Source organism: Anguilla rostrata, chromosome 14 (assembly GCF_018555375.3).
Source record: "Anguilla rostrata isolate EN2019 chromosome 14, ASM1855537v3, whole genome shotgun sequence".
Classification (NCBI taxonomy): domain Eukaryota; kingdom Metazoa; phylum Chordata; class Actinopteri; order Anguilliformes; family Anguillidae; genus Anguilla; species Anguilla rostrata.
In genome coordinates, this window is record NC_057946.1 from 37,701,694 (window position 1) to 37,719,563 (window position 17,870).

The 17,870-nt window shown below is 45.4% G+C and overlaps 1 protein-coding gene across 1 annotated transcript in view; it reads left to right on the top strand.

Moving 5' to 3' along the window:
• Positions 1-459: 459 nt before the first annotated feature.
• Positions 460-17,870, top strand: part of gpsm1b (G protein signaling modulator 1b) — a 33,501-nt gene continuing 16,090 nt past the window's right edge. The window contains exons 1-2 of the mRNA XM_064307254.1: positions 460-1,445; positions 13,059-13,280. Of these exons, the coding sequence (XP_064163324.1) occupies positions 1,387-1,445; positions 13,059-13,280 (281 nt within the window). The 5' untranslated portion in view covers positions 460-1,386. The remainder of the gene's footprint in view (positions 1,446-13,058; positions 13,281-17,870) is intronic.

A 17,870-nucleotide genomic window follows, 5' to 3' on the forward strand; every position in this document is an offset into this window, starting at 1 on the left:
GCTTATGGTCTGGCTAAGGTTAGGGTGTGTTGAGTGTGAGAGAGAGCAGTACTGGACTGAGACACCCTGCTATGCTAATGTAGCTTATGGTCTGGCTCAGGTTAGGGTGTGTTGAGTGTGAGAGAGAGAGCAGTACTGGACTGAGACACCCTGCTATGCTAATGTAGCTTGTGGTCTGGCTCAGGTTAGGGTGTGTTGAGTGTGAGAGAGAGAGCAGTACTGGACTGAGACACCCTGCTATGCTAATGTAGCTTATGGTCTGGCTCAGGTTAGGGTGTGTTGAGTGTGAGAGAGAGAGCAGGTTTGGACTGAGACACCCTGCTATGCTAATGTAGCTTATGGTCTGGCTCAGGTTAGGGTGTGTTGAGTGTGAGAGAAAGAGCAGTACTGGACTGAGACACCCTGGTATGGTAATGTAGCTTATGGTCTGGCTCAGGTTGGGGTGTGTTGAGTGTGAGACAGAGAGCAGTACTGGACTGAGACACCCTGCTATGCTAATGTAGCTTGTGGTCTGGCTCAGGTTAGGGCGTGTTGAGTGTGAGACAGAGAGCAGTACTGGACTGAGACACCCTGCTATGCTAATGTAGCTTATGGTCTGGCTCAGGTTGGGGTGTGTTGAGGTTAGAAAACTGCTGTGGCTTCTGAATTAGTACAACTGTTGCCATGGGGACCCCTGTTGTTGTCTGTCTGACCACTGTGGGTGTGCTGAACAATCCCAGGTATCCAGGCAACCAGAGTGAAGTTTCCCTTCCCATATGAGACTGATCTGGGACCAGCTGTCCCCAAATTAATTTATGAGGAAATGATTTCTCTCTCACACACACACACACACACTCTCACACACACACTCACACACTCTCACACACACACCCACTCACATACACTCACACACACACTCTCTCTCACACACACAGACACACACTCACACACACACGCACACTCTCTCTCTCTCTCTCTCACACACACACACTCTCTCTCTCTCTCTCTCACACACACACTCTCTCTCACCCACACAGACACACACTCACACACACACTCACACATACACACACACACGCACACTCTCTCACACACACACACACACACACTCTCTCTCTCTCTCTCTCTCTCTCACACACACACCCACTCACACACACACTCTCTCTCACACACACACACACACACTCACTCACACACACACTCACACACTCTCTCACACACACACACACACGCACACACACACACACACCCTCTCACACAGACCCTGCCCCCTGATGTCACTGCTGGGGGAGGGGCTTGCTTGTGTATGTTTTCATTTCTGTCGGCAGCGCGGCGCTTCCTCAGTCGCTAGCTGCGCTGCACGGAGAGCGGTGGAGCGGAGCAGCGGGAGGCCGCCTGACCCAGCTCATGGCTCAGTCCACTAACACCGCGGACCAGCAACCGGCCGGAGAGAAGACCCAGTCGAGGTATGACCCGAACAGGGAGGGGGGGAGGAGGAGGCACGCGGGCGATCCACAGCACAGGGGGGCTGGGAAAGGGGGGAGGGAAGGAACAAAACAAGGTTTACAGGCTCTCCGACTGCTAGAGGAGGAGCTGAGCTGGGACATAGGGGGAAAGCTCTCCCTCTCTCCGCCTCACTGGGATATCTCCACCCTGGGATATCTCCACTCTGGGGTATCTCTCCTCTCTGATATCTCTACTCTGGGCTCTGTCTCTTGCTGCTACTGGGACTCATGGAATGCACAGATTAGCCAGAGCTGGCAGATGTATAATAGGTGGTCTTATGAGCAGTGTGTGTGTGCATGTGTGTGTGTGTGCGTATGTGTGTGTGTATGTGTTGTGGTTGTGTGTGTGTGTGGTGTGTGTGTGTTGTGTGTTGTGTGTGTGTGTTGTGTGTGTGTATTGTGTGTTTGTGTTGTGTGTGTGTGTGTGTGTGTGTGTGGTGTGTGTGGTGGTGGTGTGTGTGTTTTTGTGTATATGTGTTGTGGTTGTGTGTGTGTGTGTGTGTGTGTGCTGTGTGTGTGGTGGTGGGGGTGTGTGTGTGTGTATGTGTGTGGTGGGGGTGTATGTGATGTGTATAGTGTGTTGTGTTGGGTGTGTGTGTCTGTTGTTGTGGTGTCGGGGTGTGTGTGTTGTGCTCTGTTTGTGTGTGTGTGCATGTGTGTGTGTGTTGTGGGGGTGTGTGTGTATGTGTGTACATGTGTTGTGGTTGTGTGTGTGATGGGTGTGTGTGTATGTGTGTGTGTGTGTGTGTATATATGTGTTGTGGTTGTGTGTGTGTATGCGTGTGTGTGTGTGTTGGGGGTGTGTGTGTATGTGTGTGTGTGCTGTGTGTGTGTGGTGGGGGTGTGTGTGTATGTGTATATATGTGTTGTGGTTGTGTGTGTGTGTATGTGTGTGTGTGTGGGGGGGTGTTTGTGTGTGTGTGTGTGTGTGTGTGTGCGATGTGTGTGTGTGCATGTCTGTGTGCATGCGTGTGTGTGTATGTGTGTGTGTGCTGTGTGTGTGTGATGGGGGTGTGTGTGTATGTGTATATATGTGTTGTGGTTGTGTGTGTATGTGTGTGTGTGTGATGGGGGTGTGTGTGTATGTGTATATATGTGTTGTGGTTGTGTGTGTGTGTATGTGTGTGTGTGGTGGGGGTGTTTGTGTGTGTGTGTGTGTGATGGGGGTGTGAGCAGAGCATCACTGGAGCGTGCTGAACTCTGTGTCTGGCCCAGGGGAGGCGCGGTTTATGTTTGTATCAGTGCGGTTGGCCGGGGGCTGCTGTCTTTTTTGTTAAAGGACTCCTCTTCACCCTCCCTGCCCCCACCCCTCATCCCCTGCTTCTCTTCGCCTGCCACCCTGTCTATTTCCTTCTTGCAGTTCACCCTGGCTGCTTTTGTGACCGCGGTCGATTCGAGTCAAGTGAACTCTCTCGTACAGACGTGAACACCGACCGTGCAAACCTTCCATTCTGTGCCATCAAACGATCATCAGCGCTTTTTAGCCAGCTGCTCTTGTGTGGAGGAACACGCATGCTTTTAATACTGGCTCTGTGGTTTATGAAACAAACACGTATGTTACATAGTAGAGTGTGACTGTGACTGTACGTGAGACAGGACTGGCAGGGAAACCAGCCAAAAGGAACAGCCGTTGCCACAGACGTGACATCAAAGCTGCTGCCTTGTGACATCACAGTTAACGACCTCCTCCCCCCAGTTCCTTCACACCAGAGGTGGTGTGGAACTGCAAAGGATTCTGGGATTGAGTGTTGTCTAGCCAAACAGTGGCTGTTTACATTCTTACCCTTTTTGCTGGCGTTTACGCAAAGAATTCTTATGTACTACTGGTGACACAGTCTTCAGGTGACACAGAAGTGTGTTTGCATGCTTTAAACCACAAATTGCTGCCCCTATATCAGCATTTACAAAGCATTAATTATATCAGATAATAATATCAACAGTGAATTTAAAAAAAAGTTGCTTGGGTAGTGATTCTGGAGAGAAAAGCTGTCTGCAGGCTTTCAGTGTTGTAGGAGTTGTTATTCCAGTTGTTGACAATGCTGTTTTTCAGTTGCTTTTCCAGGTGTTGTCAGAGCACAGCTGTTGAGTCAGTTGCAATTCAAATTGCTGCCACAAGGTAGCTGTTGTTTCTAGTGCCATTCAAGTTGTTGCCACAGTGCAGCTGTCCTTTCAGTTGCTCTTCCATGTATTTCCATAGTATAGCTGTTCATTTTCTTCTCCAGTTGTTGCTGCAGCAAAGCTGTTGATGCAGAGTTGATATGTCAGTTTCTGTCCCGGCTGAGCCATAGTTGCTGTCCATCCCAGCTGTTATCCTAGCGACAGCTGCGGTTGCCGTGAGTTAGCTGTCGTTTAGTTCTGCTGTTCCAGTCACTGCGGTGTCTCAGCTGTTCCTTGGCTCTGATTGGGCAGTGCTACCAGGCCTGTGGCACAAGCTGTGTTTATAACATTCCAGAAAAGGGGGGGGGGGGGTGGAGGCATTCCACACAGGGACACGCACGTGCCGCTACACCATCCGTGTTATCGGCGAACCAGGAAGCACATCCCCGCACTGCAAGTAAACACGTTACTTCCTGAATTCCAAATAAACACACAGAGGCCATCAAGCAGGGCACTCCTGAGTGTTTTTGCTCACTCATTTATAAGGACACAAAAACAATAAAAAATTTGTGAAAATGAGTTTTCCTAATGATAATGCAATACACATTATAATGAACCTGTTTGTTATATATATATATATATATATAAATATAATAATATTTTAAAAATGCATTCCTCCTTCCTTTCCTCTCTAAAACCCTAAAACGTCCAATGACACTGCACTCAGACTTGACTGGGTGTGTAATCACCAAATTAAGTCATAATCATGGAAAAAAGGAGGGTCCAGACACCAAAAGATGCCTTAAATTCGCATTGGCGATGATTTTAAATTGAGGACTAAACACAGATGTTTTACGGTCAAGCTTTCTTCAGTGTGAAACAATTGAGAAAGAAAGGCCTCAATATTTAGCTTAAACCTCACTCAGCTGATGACAATTAGATTCACTGGCCTTAAAGAAACAGTCGCAAATAGCTCTAAGAATACCATTCAGTTAAATAAATATAATGTAAAGAAAACACATATTACACATTCACTTATTTCATATTAATGTAAGCATATGTGCAAAAATGTGACTGTTTAAGTTCATAAATGATGTATGAGAAACCCTCTTTATCCTCTCTCTTAGACCCTTGGATGGGCAGCATCCGCTCAGCTAATGCATTACTGGTCAGAACCACCTCCTTCACCTTAATCAGTCTGGCATCAAGGCTAGCCACTCAACAGAGGAGACGCTCCTCTCTGTAATGGAAGCACTCAAGATAGTGAAAGCAGCGACGTCTCTGTCCTGTGTCTTTATCCCATTTCATCCCTCTCCTTTTTGCTAGAGCTGACCATCAGGTCCTTTCGCCAGCCCACGCAGACATGGGTGCGATAGGCAGCGTGCACAAAATGCTCATCCTAATGCCTTCCTGATCACTCCTTTCAGGTGATCTTCTCCCACGGGCTTGCCGTGGGAGTTCCCCAGGGCTCCATCCTCAGCCCCCTTCTGTCTTCCTGATATACCAGTTCTCTTAGCTCAGCGATATCCTCCCATGGCTTCTCCTATCGCTGAGATGCTGATGACACACAGCTGTACTTATCCTTTCTACCTGTAGAGGAACATATTGGCTCACATATCAGTGCTTGTCTTAATGATATTTTGAGTTGGATGATCCAGTCGGGACCTCAAACTTTACTGCCTAGACTTGGTACTCAGCCCATTGTTCAGGCCCTTATGCTGTCATGGATGTTGTCATAGGCACAGCTCTGTAAAGATAGGTTGGCTAGTGGCGCTTTCTTTAGTTACAACACAAATGATTGTGTAAAGTGTAAACATAACGCTTGTTGATTATTAATGGACCTCTGTGCCTTCTTGTTGCAGGCCTGGGTCAAATACGTATTTGTTTTGGATTCAAATACTTTTTTCCCCTTCCTGTCTGGTGTATTGGAACCAATGAAATACTCTCAAAAATACTCTCAAACCCCACCTTCTGGTAATATTGGCAGACTCAATTACACCAGGCAAGATTAATAGAGCACAGAAAAGTATTTGAATCCAAAACAAATATGCATTTGACCCAGGTCTGTCTTGTTGATACTGCATTTTTTTGCATTCCTGAGGTCAGGACTGATGTTGGACCCATTTTCAGTACTGCTACCCCTGTGAAGGGAGGGTGCTCAAAAAACTGGAAACAGGCACGAATAGTTGTGATACAAATAATTTTGAAAAAAAACAAATACTGGTTAAACAAAATAAATTTCTCTGAACAACTGCATTAGCTTCACATGGCAGGCATTGTTTCTGATGTTCCAAAATATTTCAACGGTATATTCCTGGACTGGTTTGATAGAGAGAAATTATGCAGCCATTCTGGGAAGAGGCAAAGTTACACTCTCCAATGACCTGTAAACCTCTTACTGGTTCCCCTGACAACCGGACCTGTGCCGCACTAACTAAATGCCGGATTAGCACAAATTACAGTGCCCTGATACGCCAGTGGGAGGTGCCATGGCTACTGATGACTAAAGCTTTTGTGGGGTGGTGATGGGAACGTGTATCAGTTGTCTATGACCATGAAATGCACTTTTTGTACATCGCTTTGGATAAAAGCGTCTGCCAAATAAATGTAATGTAATGTAATGTGTATCTACTGATGGCGGACGCTGCTATGTACTGTCAATCATTAACTTCTATAAACCAAGGACAATGCAATTGGTTCAAATCACACTGGAGAGCTACACTCATTATTAGGATCCTGGGGCCTCACCAGACCATTTGTGTATTGGTTTGGAAACCAGCCTTGTATATAAAGGTTGCAGGTTCAATTCCCAAGTAGGGCACTGCTGTTTGTACCCTTAAGCAAGGTACTTGCTTTAGTATATATCCAGCTGTAAATTGATACGGTGTAAAAATACAAAAGGCGTACAAGTTGCTCTGGATTATAGTGCCTGCTAAATTCCTGTAATACAGCTTATCTGGGAGTGAAAGAGAGACTTATATGTTGCCATTGAGCAGACTTTTATATCCAGACTGACTTATGCAGGTCTTACATTACATTTTTTATACATAAAATCTGTTTTCATAGCTAGATATTTAACTGCAGTAATTTGGGTACCTTTGCTTGAGGACACAATGGGACCATCCCAGTTGGGAATCAAACTCAATACCTTAGAGTTACGAGTTTAGTTCCCTAACACCCCATCATCAGGGACACTTCAGGAAAGGAGTCAACTTCTGCACTCTGGTCTAGACAGAAAAAAAAGGAAAACATGTGACCAATCCAAGCAGACAGACTGTCTAACCCTACTGTTCTCTATAAAAAAGTAACTAGTGATCCTTGAATAATGACTCCCCCTCAACTCCAGCCCCCCCACCCCCCACCCCACCCCTCGGTGTCACCCTGACAGGGCCACAGGCTCGTAATTACAGAGTCTCGAAACAGTCGACTTTGAGCCGTAGTAACCAAAGCTGTGTGGAGCAGACGTCACCACGGCGATTACGCCTCTCTCTCCATGGCGACAGCCACAGAGCAAACCCAGGCACTGCGCCCTCTTCCGCCGCTGCCATGGGGACCTTCGTCCGTGGGCCTCTCTCAGCGTCCTGCGTGATGAAACATAAATATGTTGATGTGTAAAAATCAAAAGTCAAAAGCTGCCAAATAATCAGCATTGAATCAAATGTAACAAGACAATAACAACGGTGAAATTGCATTGTTGTTGGAAGAGGTTACACATTGTAAAACCTGGGCAAGCAAAAGTGTGATTTTGACTGAGGACACACACTGGCCTTTTAAACACTGGCTTGCGATTTTCAGCTCTGACACGACAAGTCCATTAAGAACAGTGGAGTTAATAATCTGTCATAAATTTTCCAAGAGCCAGAAAGCAGGTCTTGGCACGTGGGAAGGGAAACAGGTCAAGGAGAGAATCTGAGGCCGGTTTTGGCAACAAACTCAGCGACATTATCTATGTCAGCTGCAGAAAACCATGCCAAATTAAAGTTAGCCAATCTGGTCTCCAGAGACAAGAGACAGAGAAGGTCAACAGGTGTAAAGCTAGGAGGGGAAAGGATGTCATTTTGTTTGTTCAGGAAAAAGGATCAAGGAAGTTATTGTATAATTCGAGGAAACTAGTTATGGTGGCTGTGACAGGTCGTAAAAGTTTGTTAATGATCATGAAAATGCACTTTTTTGTACGTCGCTTTGGATAAAAGCGTCTGCTAAATGAATGTAATGTAATGTAATGTAATGAAGGGGGAAACTACTCCCTGGTTTCCCTCTTGCTTTGAATTCCATTAGAGCAAGAAGATTAAATCCTAGAATTTGTGGGACCTCTGTACAGTGCTGGTTGTTGTTCATTGATCTATGCTTAGACATTTAATCCATATTTAATCCATGATTGCAAAATCACAACTCTTTTGGGCTTTTTGAGAACAGTGTTATTATTTTAATCTGCAACTTGGGTTGGCCAGTCATAACTGGAGGCCCATCTCATCGCTGTAACATCACTTGCACTGGAAGATGGATGCTAACATGCGTGTGGCATCCAGGAGCCAGCTAACACATGCAGCCCAATGGTTATACCAGGAAATAAGGGCACTTTTTTTTACAGGGGCTGCTTCACCTCGAATGCATTCCATACTGGCCTTTGCCTGTTTTAACAATGCTTTTAGTGTAGCACTCATTCACATGCACAGTCTGTAGAATTCAGGGCTGCACAGCATTATGAATTATTATTGTGCATTGTACTAATTATACTTTAACCCCTAGAGATGATTCCACAAAATCTAATAACACTTGATGGCAGTGATCATTACAATAATAAGAAATACATATTTTTCCGGGAAATGGTCGCTGTACCCTAGATGTTGTGTTGCAGGATTTTTAGCTCAAAGGGAGCAGTTTGCCCAGTGTCCGTGGGTGTTTTTGCTCTCTGCGGGCAGACATTGGGCTTTTTGCCCTCCGTTGGCCCATGGAAGCTTTTCTTTTTTTGGTCAGCCATTTTCTCATCTCTTCTTTCATGATGTATTTCCGTTAGTTTTAAGCTCTTGGATGAATACGAACAGTGGTAAGCAAAAATTTTTTTGGCTGATTTTGCCTATTCATCAGGCGTTCAGTGGCTGCCCCCAGCACTGCATCACAAAGGCCAAACACCAGAGTGATACAGACTGGCAGATGCTGTCCTCTGAGGTATAAAATGGTGGTGTCCCTTCTTACCACACTGCTGTGCAAGTCACGCTCACACAGACAGGAGCTGGAAGGAGACACTCCATGCGTGGCTCGGTTAGCGGACCGCAAGTGCCTGATTGGCCAGCGGGGGTCACTGGTGGGCAATGAGGCGCCATCATCCCGGCCAACCGAAACCCTCCCATTCCCTGGCCACCACTCGAGCCAATTGTGTGACTGCAATTGGCTCAAATACACATATTAAAAATAGAGCTGATGAGAATGAAAAGGATTCTGTTTATTACTTTCTGGAGGCTTGTGGTTCCTGTGCTATTCTTTTTATTAAGACTGTTCCAATGGTCTCTTTGTTGTGGAGGTTAGGATGCTAGTCTTAGCCAAGTAGCCTTCAACTCTCTGATCTTATTGGTTACCGGGCTCATTTTTCCTGTAATGACAGATTAGGCTGCCCATTGGCGTAATCTCAAACCATACAGAGCCCAAATGCACTCTGTGGGCTACCACAGATATCAGACCTAATACATAAAGCCAGAGTTTTGTTTAAAAAAATGTTTTCTTCCAAAATACATGCAGCATACATTTAGTTTGCAATTTGCAAAACAGGCTTGAGGCCACTGCTAACAGTTTATTGTGAGAAGCGATACAGTAAGTGATTGGCTGTTATCATTACATCAAATGAGCTTCGTCCTCTTGCACGTCATGCATGTTGCTTATCATTGGCATTTTATCCATTTTTATTTGGTGCTTAGAACATTCATTTGCAGATGGTCTTTCTATTGGCAGAGTTCTCATCCAATCAGGCTCAGACCTGTTCACAATTAACTGGGCCAAAGGGGTACTAGTAGGAACTACAAATGTCCCTCAAAACCCCACAACAGGTCCAGTGCTACATTTATAATCACTGAAACTTTGGATTTTTATGGCTTTCATTGAGTTGTGCAACAAATAATGTGAGATTATATTTTCAACATCCAAATGGATTTAGTTAATTTACTGGCAATAAGTAGGCCCTACTATGCAGTACTGTAGCATGGAGAAACAGTAAGGAAATTGCTTGTTTAAAAGGCCTACTTGTGTTCCCAAATACTGTAAGACGTTTTTAACCTACTATGCATCGCTGTTGTTGGGGATTTGCTCTGACCAGAGCTCTCCGTAATGTGGTGTAGCCTACTCTGTGGTTTATCAGAGAAACTCCAGAATAATGCGTTTCCATGAAGAAAGCTATCATCGAATCGGCCAGCATCCAGGCGGCTATCCACAGAATCTCCCTCGCGGCAACTCCCAGACATGAATATTTAAAGTCTCTCTGCTGTACTCAATAAAACATGACAGCCCGCAAATACCCAACTCCATCCTCCCTGGGTCAATCCCAACTCCATCCTCCCTGGGTCAATCCCAACTCCATCCTCCCTGGGTCAATCCCAACTCCATCCTCCCTGGGTCAATCCCAACACCATCCATTAAGAAAGGGGGTGGGGAGGCCCGGCGGTAAATATCTAGCCACAGGAAACGCTTCACAGCCGCTCAGCGAAGGACCGACGGGTCGCTGATCGCGGGAGAAGCCAAATTTTCCCGCCTTTGTTGTTGTCCAGCGAAAGAGCGGGGTTGGGATCGGCAGCGACCTGGAGACACGCATGCGGATCGGTGGTCTCCTCGATGGCTGCCGGTAGAGCCGCGCATCACATGCTAAACCCCAGTGCGCTTAAGGCCCTTACGAGCCCACAGAATTCACGCGCGCGCAACGTTCAGCAGGATGAAGGAAAGGCTGTTCCTGTTCAAAAGGCTCATTGTTGAGGCTTGTAGCTGTCACTTGATCCAGCCGCGTGGGACTGCTTCCTGCCTCGGCTTCCTTTGTTTTCCCCCTTTCGAAATGACAGCTACACGCTGCAGTCCCGAGGCATTATTTTTATAGTTTACAGGTATTTAGCAGACGCTCTTATCCAGAGCGACTTACACTGTTATACAGCTGGACATATACTGGAGGAATGCAGGTTAAGTACCTTGCTCAAGGGTACAACGGCAGTGTCCTACCGGGGAATCGAACCTGCGACCTTTAGGTTACAAGATCAACTCCTTAGCCATTATACTACACTGCTGCCTTATGAAGACTAACCACTGCTGGCAAACAGTTCTCTGAGCAGCATTCTACTCCCTTAATTTTTGACAGTTTGTCGCCGTATTGTGGCTCCACGATGCACTTACACTTTTGCTCATGTGACGTGCTCTTGCTTCTTCGCTGATTTCGCTCAGAGAATTGCGCCCCTCCATTGTTCCAGCTGTGGGTCGGTGATGACGTGTGTGTTGCGTGTGTGTGTGTTGCGTGTGGGATAGGCATGCTTCCCACACACCCGAACAGCCGCCTGCCACTTCAGTGTCTTTTTAACACAGGTCACATGGGGCGCGATGCATTTTCAGTGCGGTCTCATCAAGTTTAACTGCCCTTGTAATTCTGGATTAGGCGATGCAGTCACGTTCTTCAGACTTGAGCGTTTTATCAACAACACAGCCGGTTTCTGACGGTCCGGCAAGGCCTTTGCAAACGGCTCAAGTGCTGAAATTGCTGGGCACTGTGCTGCTAGAGGCTAGGAGATTAGTCAAAAAAGCATAAGTCAGGCTCAATGGTGGTCTATCGGGGCTGAGGCCAGCCTGACCAGGCCGCAGTGTTGAGGATCTCAAAGTGAAAGGAGAGGGAGCGGAGAGCGAAGGCGTTGTTTTTCTGGTGCTGTGATCTGTGGCTGGGGGCGTGGAAGAAAAAAAAAAAAAAGAAAAGAATTCCATGGACGGTTTAACGGGGTTTCTATGGTAGAGTGAACTGGGCAGAAATATTTAAACTGATTATCAATGCCTTTCGGATCATCAGCCGTCGTCAGCTGAACTGCTTTGGAACTTCGAATGAGGGGGCAAAAATAAACTGACGGATAAAGGCTTGTCACTTAAGTGTTTAAATGCTGGTGTTGCCGGCGTGTTTGCCACTCTGTGTCTGGGAGGGGCTTTATGTGCTACAGAATTGTAGGTTAGGCAGAAGTGAGCTTTCTGATGCAGATAATTATATTCTGCATCCTGGTTTCTTAATCCAACAGTGTGACATCATCAAAACATTCAAACTGAGGGCGGGGGGGGGGGGGCAGATATTTAATGAGCAGTCACGCGCCAGCCTGACCACGCCTCCTTCTTTCGGGAGTACGGACACCATGGCGACTCCGTGGCGTGTCTTCTGCTGAGGAAGTGGAGCGTCACGGTCCGCTCAGTGAACTCTCACATGCGGACCGGAGACATCACAGCCCTTCCTCCTGCCCGTGGGCTAGGCCTGTGTTACGGGTCTGCAGCATCAATCTCAAAACCTGGAGGGCCGCTGTGTCTGCTTATCAACGTGTTCCTGCACCGAAGAGCTTCATTTAGGTCACTGATTGGCTAAAGAGTCTGCAGTCCTTGTTCCCAAGGTCTTAATTGGTTGCTGATTGAAAGACTGCAATACTAGCAGCTATGGTGATACTCTGGTAATAATAATCATCAATACATTTTGTTTACAGAGCAGTTCTCATAGCGTATCAATCTCTTCACAGTGAGCGAGACAAAAGAGTCACATTTACATGCAGGGAAGCAGTACATACAATCGGAGCAGACAATATTCACAAAATAAAAACAACCAGGACAGACACAACACTGCAAAATATAGTAAAAGAAAAAAGGCCAGGTTCTAGAAAGGCCAAACAGTAAAAAAAAAAAAGGTTTTAAGAGCTGACATGAAAGTCTCAGTGGAATCAAACTGCCTTATATGATCTGGTGGGGCATTCCAGGTGCTCAGGCCCTAAGAGCAAGCAGCCATGTTGTGGGCATGTTGAGGAGTCTAGAATAGCCAAATCTGAGTGTGTGACAGGGTTTGGGGACTGAGTTTAAATTTTGCGGATAACCTGCTGGTTAAGATACTGCTATAGCAATGCTAAGCTATGGTAATGCTAAGGGTTTATTGTAATATTAATGTTAGCAACGCTAGGCTGATGCTAGGGTAAAGACACTGCTATAGCAATGCTAGGCTGATCCTAGGGTAAAGGCATTGGTATAGCAATGCTAGGCTAATGCTAGGGTAAAGGCATCATTATGCCAATGCTAAGCTAATGCTAGGTTACAGGTGTTGCTATAGCAATGCTAGGCTGATGCTAGGGTAAAGACACTGCTATAGCAATGCTAGGCTGATGCTAGGGTAAAGACACTGCTATAGCAATGCTAGGCTGATGCTAGGGTAACGACTGATATTAATGTTAGCAATGCTAGGCTAATGCGATTCTGAGGCTGTGGCTGCCGCTCTGCTCCCAGGATAGAAGCGTCCTGTCTGGAGCTCGCCCTAGAGGGGGAACGACTCTGCAAGGCCGGGGACTTCAAAGGAGGGACGGCGTTCTTCGAGGCGGCCGTCCGGGTGGGCACGGAGGACCTGAAGACCCTCAGCGCCATCTACAGCCAGCTGGGCAATGCCTACTTCTACCTCAAGGAGTACGCCAAGGCCCTGGAGTACCACCGTCACGACCTAACCCTGGCCAGGTACACAGAATCGACCTAAATCACAGTCTAGACTTTCTGTATCCAGGCAACATCTCCAAAGAGACGGGTTGGACTGGAGACTGGAGCATTCGACAGGCATATCCTCCTGAGGCCTTGTAGGGGACCTTAATCTCTGGTCTTAGTCTGATGAACCATCTATTCTTCTGTGCTGAAGCCTACACTATTGAGGCCATCCAGTAAAAATAAAATGAATGATAGTTTTGAAAAGATTTTCACTGCAGCATGTTTTTGTTATCCAAGACACTTTTATTATGTGAATGGATGAATGAATGAATGAATGAATGAACCATTGCATTTATACAGCACTTTTCCAGATGCTCAGTGTGCTTTAGAGTGATGAGTGGGAACTCACCTCACCCACCACCAATGTGTAGCACCCACCTGCGTGACGCACGGCAGCCATTGTGCGCCAGAACGCTCACCACACATTAGCCAAGGTTGAGAGGGAGATAACAATTTTTAACCAATTGAAAATTGTGTCAGAATTTTAAATACATTACACTTTTTTATCTGCTGGGTCTCAGGAGGGTAGGTCTATTTAACAGAACCACACAGGTACACATAGTTTGGACACACAAGTTTCTTCCTGGTGATATGTATAGAACAGTCCCGGTCTGGACACGGGTTCGATCCCCCTGCCCTTGTGAGGGAGGGGAAGGGTGAAGACCAGACGCGACCAAACAGGGGATCTATAAGTTACCACTGAGTCTCGTGAGAGACAGAATAAGAAGGGGGTGCTATACTCCTAGGGGACGTATCCCAAATAATGAATAATAAACCCCTAAACGGGTAACTGAGGAAGGAGTATATAAGGAAAATAAAGGAACAGGGAAATGAGAAATGAAAAATAAACAACTTCGAACCGAAGCTGAGAAAAAGAAAACGTCTTTTCAAAAACAAACAGAAAATGTTCTGAGGCCAACTAAAACCAGGGGGGAAAACTGGTTAGTAAAGGGCAGAAAGGTTTGTGCCTCAACGGTGATACAATAACCCCTTAAAACCGCCGGCCTCAGAATCTGGACCTATACCGTCCTAATACCTTTTTCCCAAAAAAAACAAACAAACTGAAGTCAGAATTCTTCTTAAATTTCTTTGTTCTTAAATTCCTTACACCTTGCTCAGAAATACGACAGAGAACTGGCTAGAGCAAAACACCTTACACTCAAGCACTGTTCCACTGCCTACTGACGCTTTAAATACCCAGCCACAGGTGTGGCTGGTAATCAGCGGAAGATGTGAGCCACCCACAGGTGAAACAGATCAGAGGTAACCCTGCAGGAATGCATGGAATGTTCAAGCAGGAACAATCCTCCCACAGGAACCAAAAATAACGATTAGCCGAGTGGCTAATCTGCAAGCTCGAACTAATCGTCCCCACACACCAAAATAACGATTAGCCGAGTGGCTAATCTGCAAGCTCGAACTAATCGTCCCCACACACCAAAATAACGATTAGCCGAGTGGCTAATCTGCAAGCTCGAACTAATCGTCCCCACACACCAAAATAATGATTAGCCGAGTGGCTAATCGGAATGCTAACCACTGAGCCGGTGCAGGCACAGAAAAATGATCTACCTGCACAGAAACCGTGACAGCCCTACCACCTTCTGAGCTGTGATTCCTTCTTTGTTTGTAACCCTCTCAGCTTAGGACTTGCCTGAAAAAAGCAAAAATAAAAAATAAGGTAAAGCAGAGAGGGTTTAAAAAAAAAAGTAGTTCGGGGGAATGCACACACATACAAAATATTACAACAGGTGCAGGATAAAAAAAACAGTTAGTATAGAAGAGAGAGTATATATGCACACTGTTTTTTCTGCTCCCAAAGTGATTTATTGGTACAACGTTTCGGCCTCAAAGGTCTTCGTCAGGTACATCGACCAGAACATGTGACTGGGTGGAGATATATATAGACCAGGATGTGGGCAGGTCCATAACAGGGCTGTAGTCAAAAGAGAATAAATGTCAGCTGAACAATTAAAAAGTGACGTTGACATTCTAATTAGAAATCATAATATTCATAATACTGCAATAGGAACACCATCTGCAACCATAATACATAAGTACATACTGCAGAGATGAATATTCATTCATCCTATATACATTTTATGAAAAAGTATGTAATTGATAGGTGTGTGTAGAGTAGATTGCACATCAAATATTGTCACTTTACAGAGCCCTATGCGGCAGTACTCACCTTACTGAACTCACATGTCCAGAAGTACAAGTGTAATTTAAAAAATAACCAGGAAACATGCAGGTAAATATGGTACATAGTACAGATCACAAGAACACACTGTGGTAGAAAAAGAATTATAAGAAAGGTTTGATATCAGATTCTTCATTTAAACCAAAAGGAGCCGTTGTGTTGAGAGCGTAAATGTGGTATGTCTCACACTGCAGAAGCAAACCTTCATGGTTGCCACCACTAGGGGGCTTCTCCACTTTTTCAATGCCGACATGTCTAAGGGCACTGATGTTGTGACCGGCTTTTTTTAAAATGCGCTGCCACAGGGTTTCGCTCATCCCCACGCCTGATGTCACTGCGGTGTTCGCTGATGCGAGTGCGTATGGGTCTGCAAGATCTCCCCACGTACCCCAGACCACATGGGCATTTAATCAGGAAGACAATAAAGGGGGTATTGCAGGTGATAACACCCCGTATTTTGGGCTGCTTGCCGCTGTGGGGATGCGTGTATGTTTTGTATATGTTATGTTATTGGTATAACCACACTGAGCACAGCTACCACATTTGTCATTTCCATCAGGGATGTCATTTAAGAAAGTGTGTCTGCTCTCAGGTATGTGTGACCTCACCAAGTGATCCCTTAGGTTTGGAGGGCGCTTAAAAATTAAGGTAGGAGGTTCTTTAAAGATGGTTTTTAATTTGGGGTCAGACTCGACTATATGCCAGTGCTTGCGGATTATCCTTTTAAACTCAAACCCCATGGGTGAGTACTTGGTGATGCAGAAGGGGGAGTTGGCCTTTTTAGTTTTGGCTTTGGGTTGTAGGCATTCATCCTGTGAAGTGGTGCTGATGCGATCAGCAGCCACATCAATCCATTCTTTTTTGCATCCCCTGTCACAAAATCTATTGGTCAAGTCCGCAGCTTGTATGTTGTAAAGAGTGTCTGAGCTGCAAATCCTCCTAGCACGATGAAATTGACTAATAGGGAGCCTCTTGATGAGATGTGTGGGATGGAATCTATCTCCTCTGAGTAAAGTATTCCTATCAGTGGGTTTACGGAATAGATCGGTATGTACAGTATTGCCTTCTTCGATAACCAGAACATCTAAAAAACGAATGCGTGTATGGTTAGATTCAAGAGTAAAACTTAAACGTTCACTAGCAGAGTTCAAATATTGGTGAAATTCTCCAAGGGTCTCTGCAGTGCCTGTCCAAATAAAGAAAAGGTCATCAATATAGCGTTGATATGTAAGGATATTAGAGAAATACGGGTTGACATGCGGATTCAAAACAAAACGATTCTCAAAGAAACCCATGTAGAGATTGGCATAATTGGGGGCCATGGTGCTACCCATAGCTGTGCCCTTCATTTGTAAAAAATACTCATTCTTAAACAGAAAGTAATTAGTAGTCAGTACAAGTTCAGTAAGATCGGTGATACATGTAGTACTGGGTTTCATAGTGGGAGTTCTTTGACTCAGAAAAAAGCTAACAGCCTCTATACCACCACTGTGTGGGATATTGGTGTAAAGGCTGGCAACATCCAACGTGACCAGAAGAGATTCTGTGGTGGGTAAGTCAATGGCCTTTAGTTTATTGGTAAAATCAATGGAATCTCTGGTATATGAAGGAAGAGAGACCACCCATGGTTTTAGACAATGGTCAACAAAAGTAGAGACATTGGTAGTCAGTGATCCGATGCTGCTGACAATAAGTCTCCCCAAAAGAGGGGTAGTCTGAGCTTTGTGAACCTTCGGGAGAGTGTAAATGACCGGAATAACAGGAAAATCATTTTTCATGAATTCATATTCATTTTTACTCAGTTCACCATTGTCTAACCAACCTTTCAGTTTCTCATGGACAACAGCCCTAAATTTACTGGTAGGGTCAGAAGGAGGTTTTTGATAAAAAGTGTTATCATTTAATTGTCTCCTGATTTCATAATCATAATCAGAGAGATTCTGAATAACAATAGCCCCACCCTTGTCTGCGGGGCGAACAATCACTGTATTGTCATTACGTAGTTCAGCAAGGGCCTCCCTTTCAGTTTTGGACATATTATTATACACCTTGTATTCCCTCTTATTTTTTTTAGGGCAGATTGCACGTCATATTCAACCAAACGACAATATGTGTCCAGGGAAGCATTCCTATTCTTAGGGGGAATGTGTGTAGACTTCTTTCTAAATGGTGTAATAGGTCTTCTCACAGAGTTATTAATGGGTGGGGCCACGTGACCATTCTCATTTTCATTCACATTCGCAATGTCATGTACAATTTCTAGTGACCCAGTTTCATTGGAATGGAAGAGTTCTCTTAGTCTTAATGTCCGAAAGAATTTTTGAAGGTCTATAATCGTCTCAAAGTCATTGGTAGACGTAGAA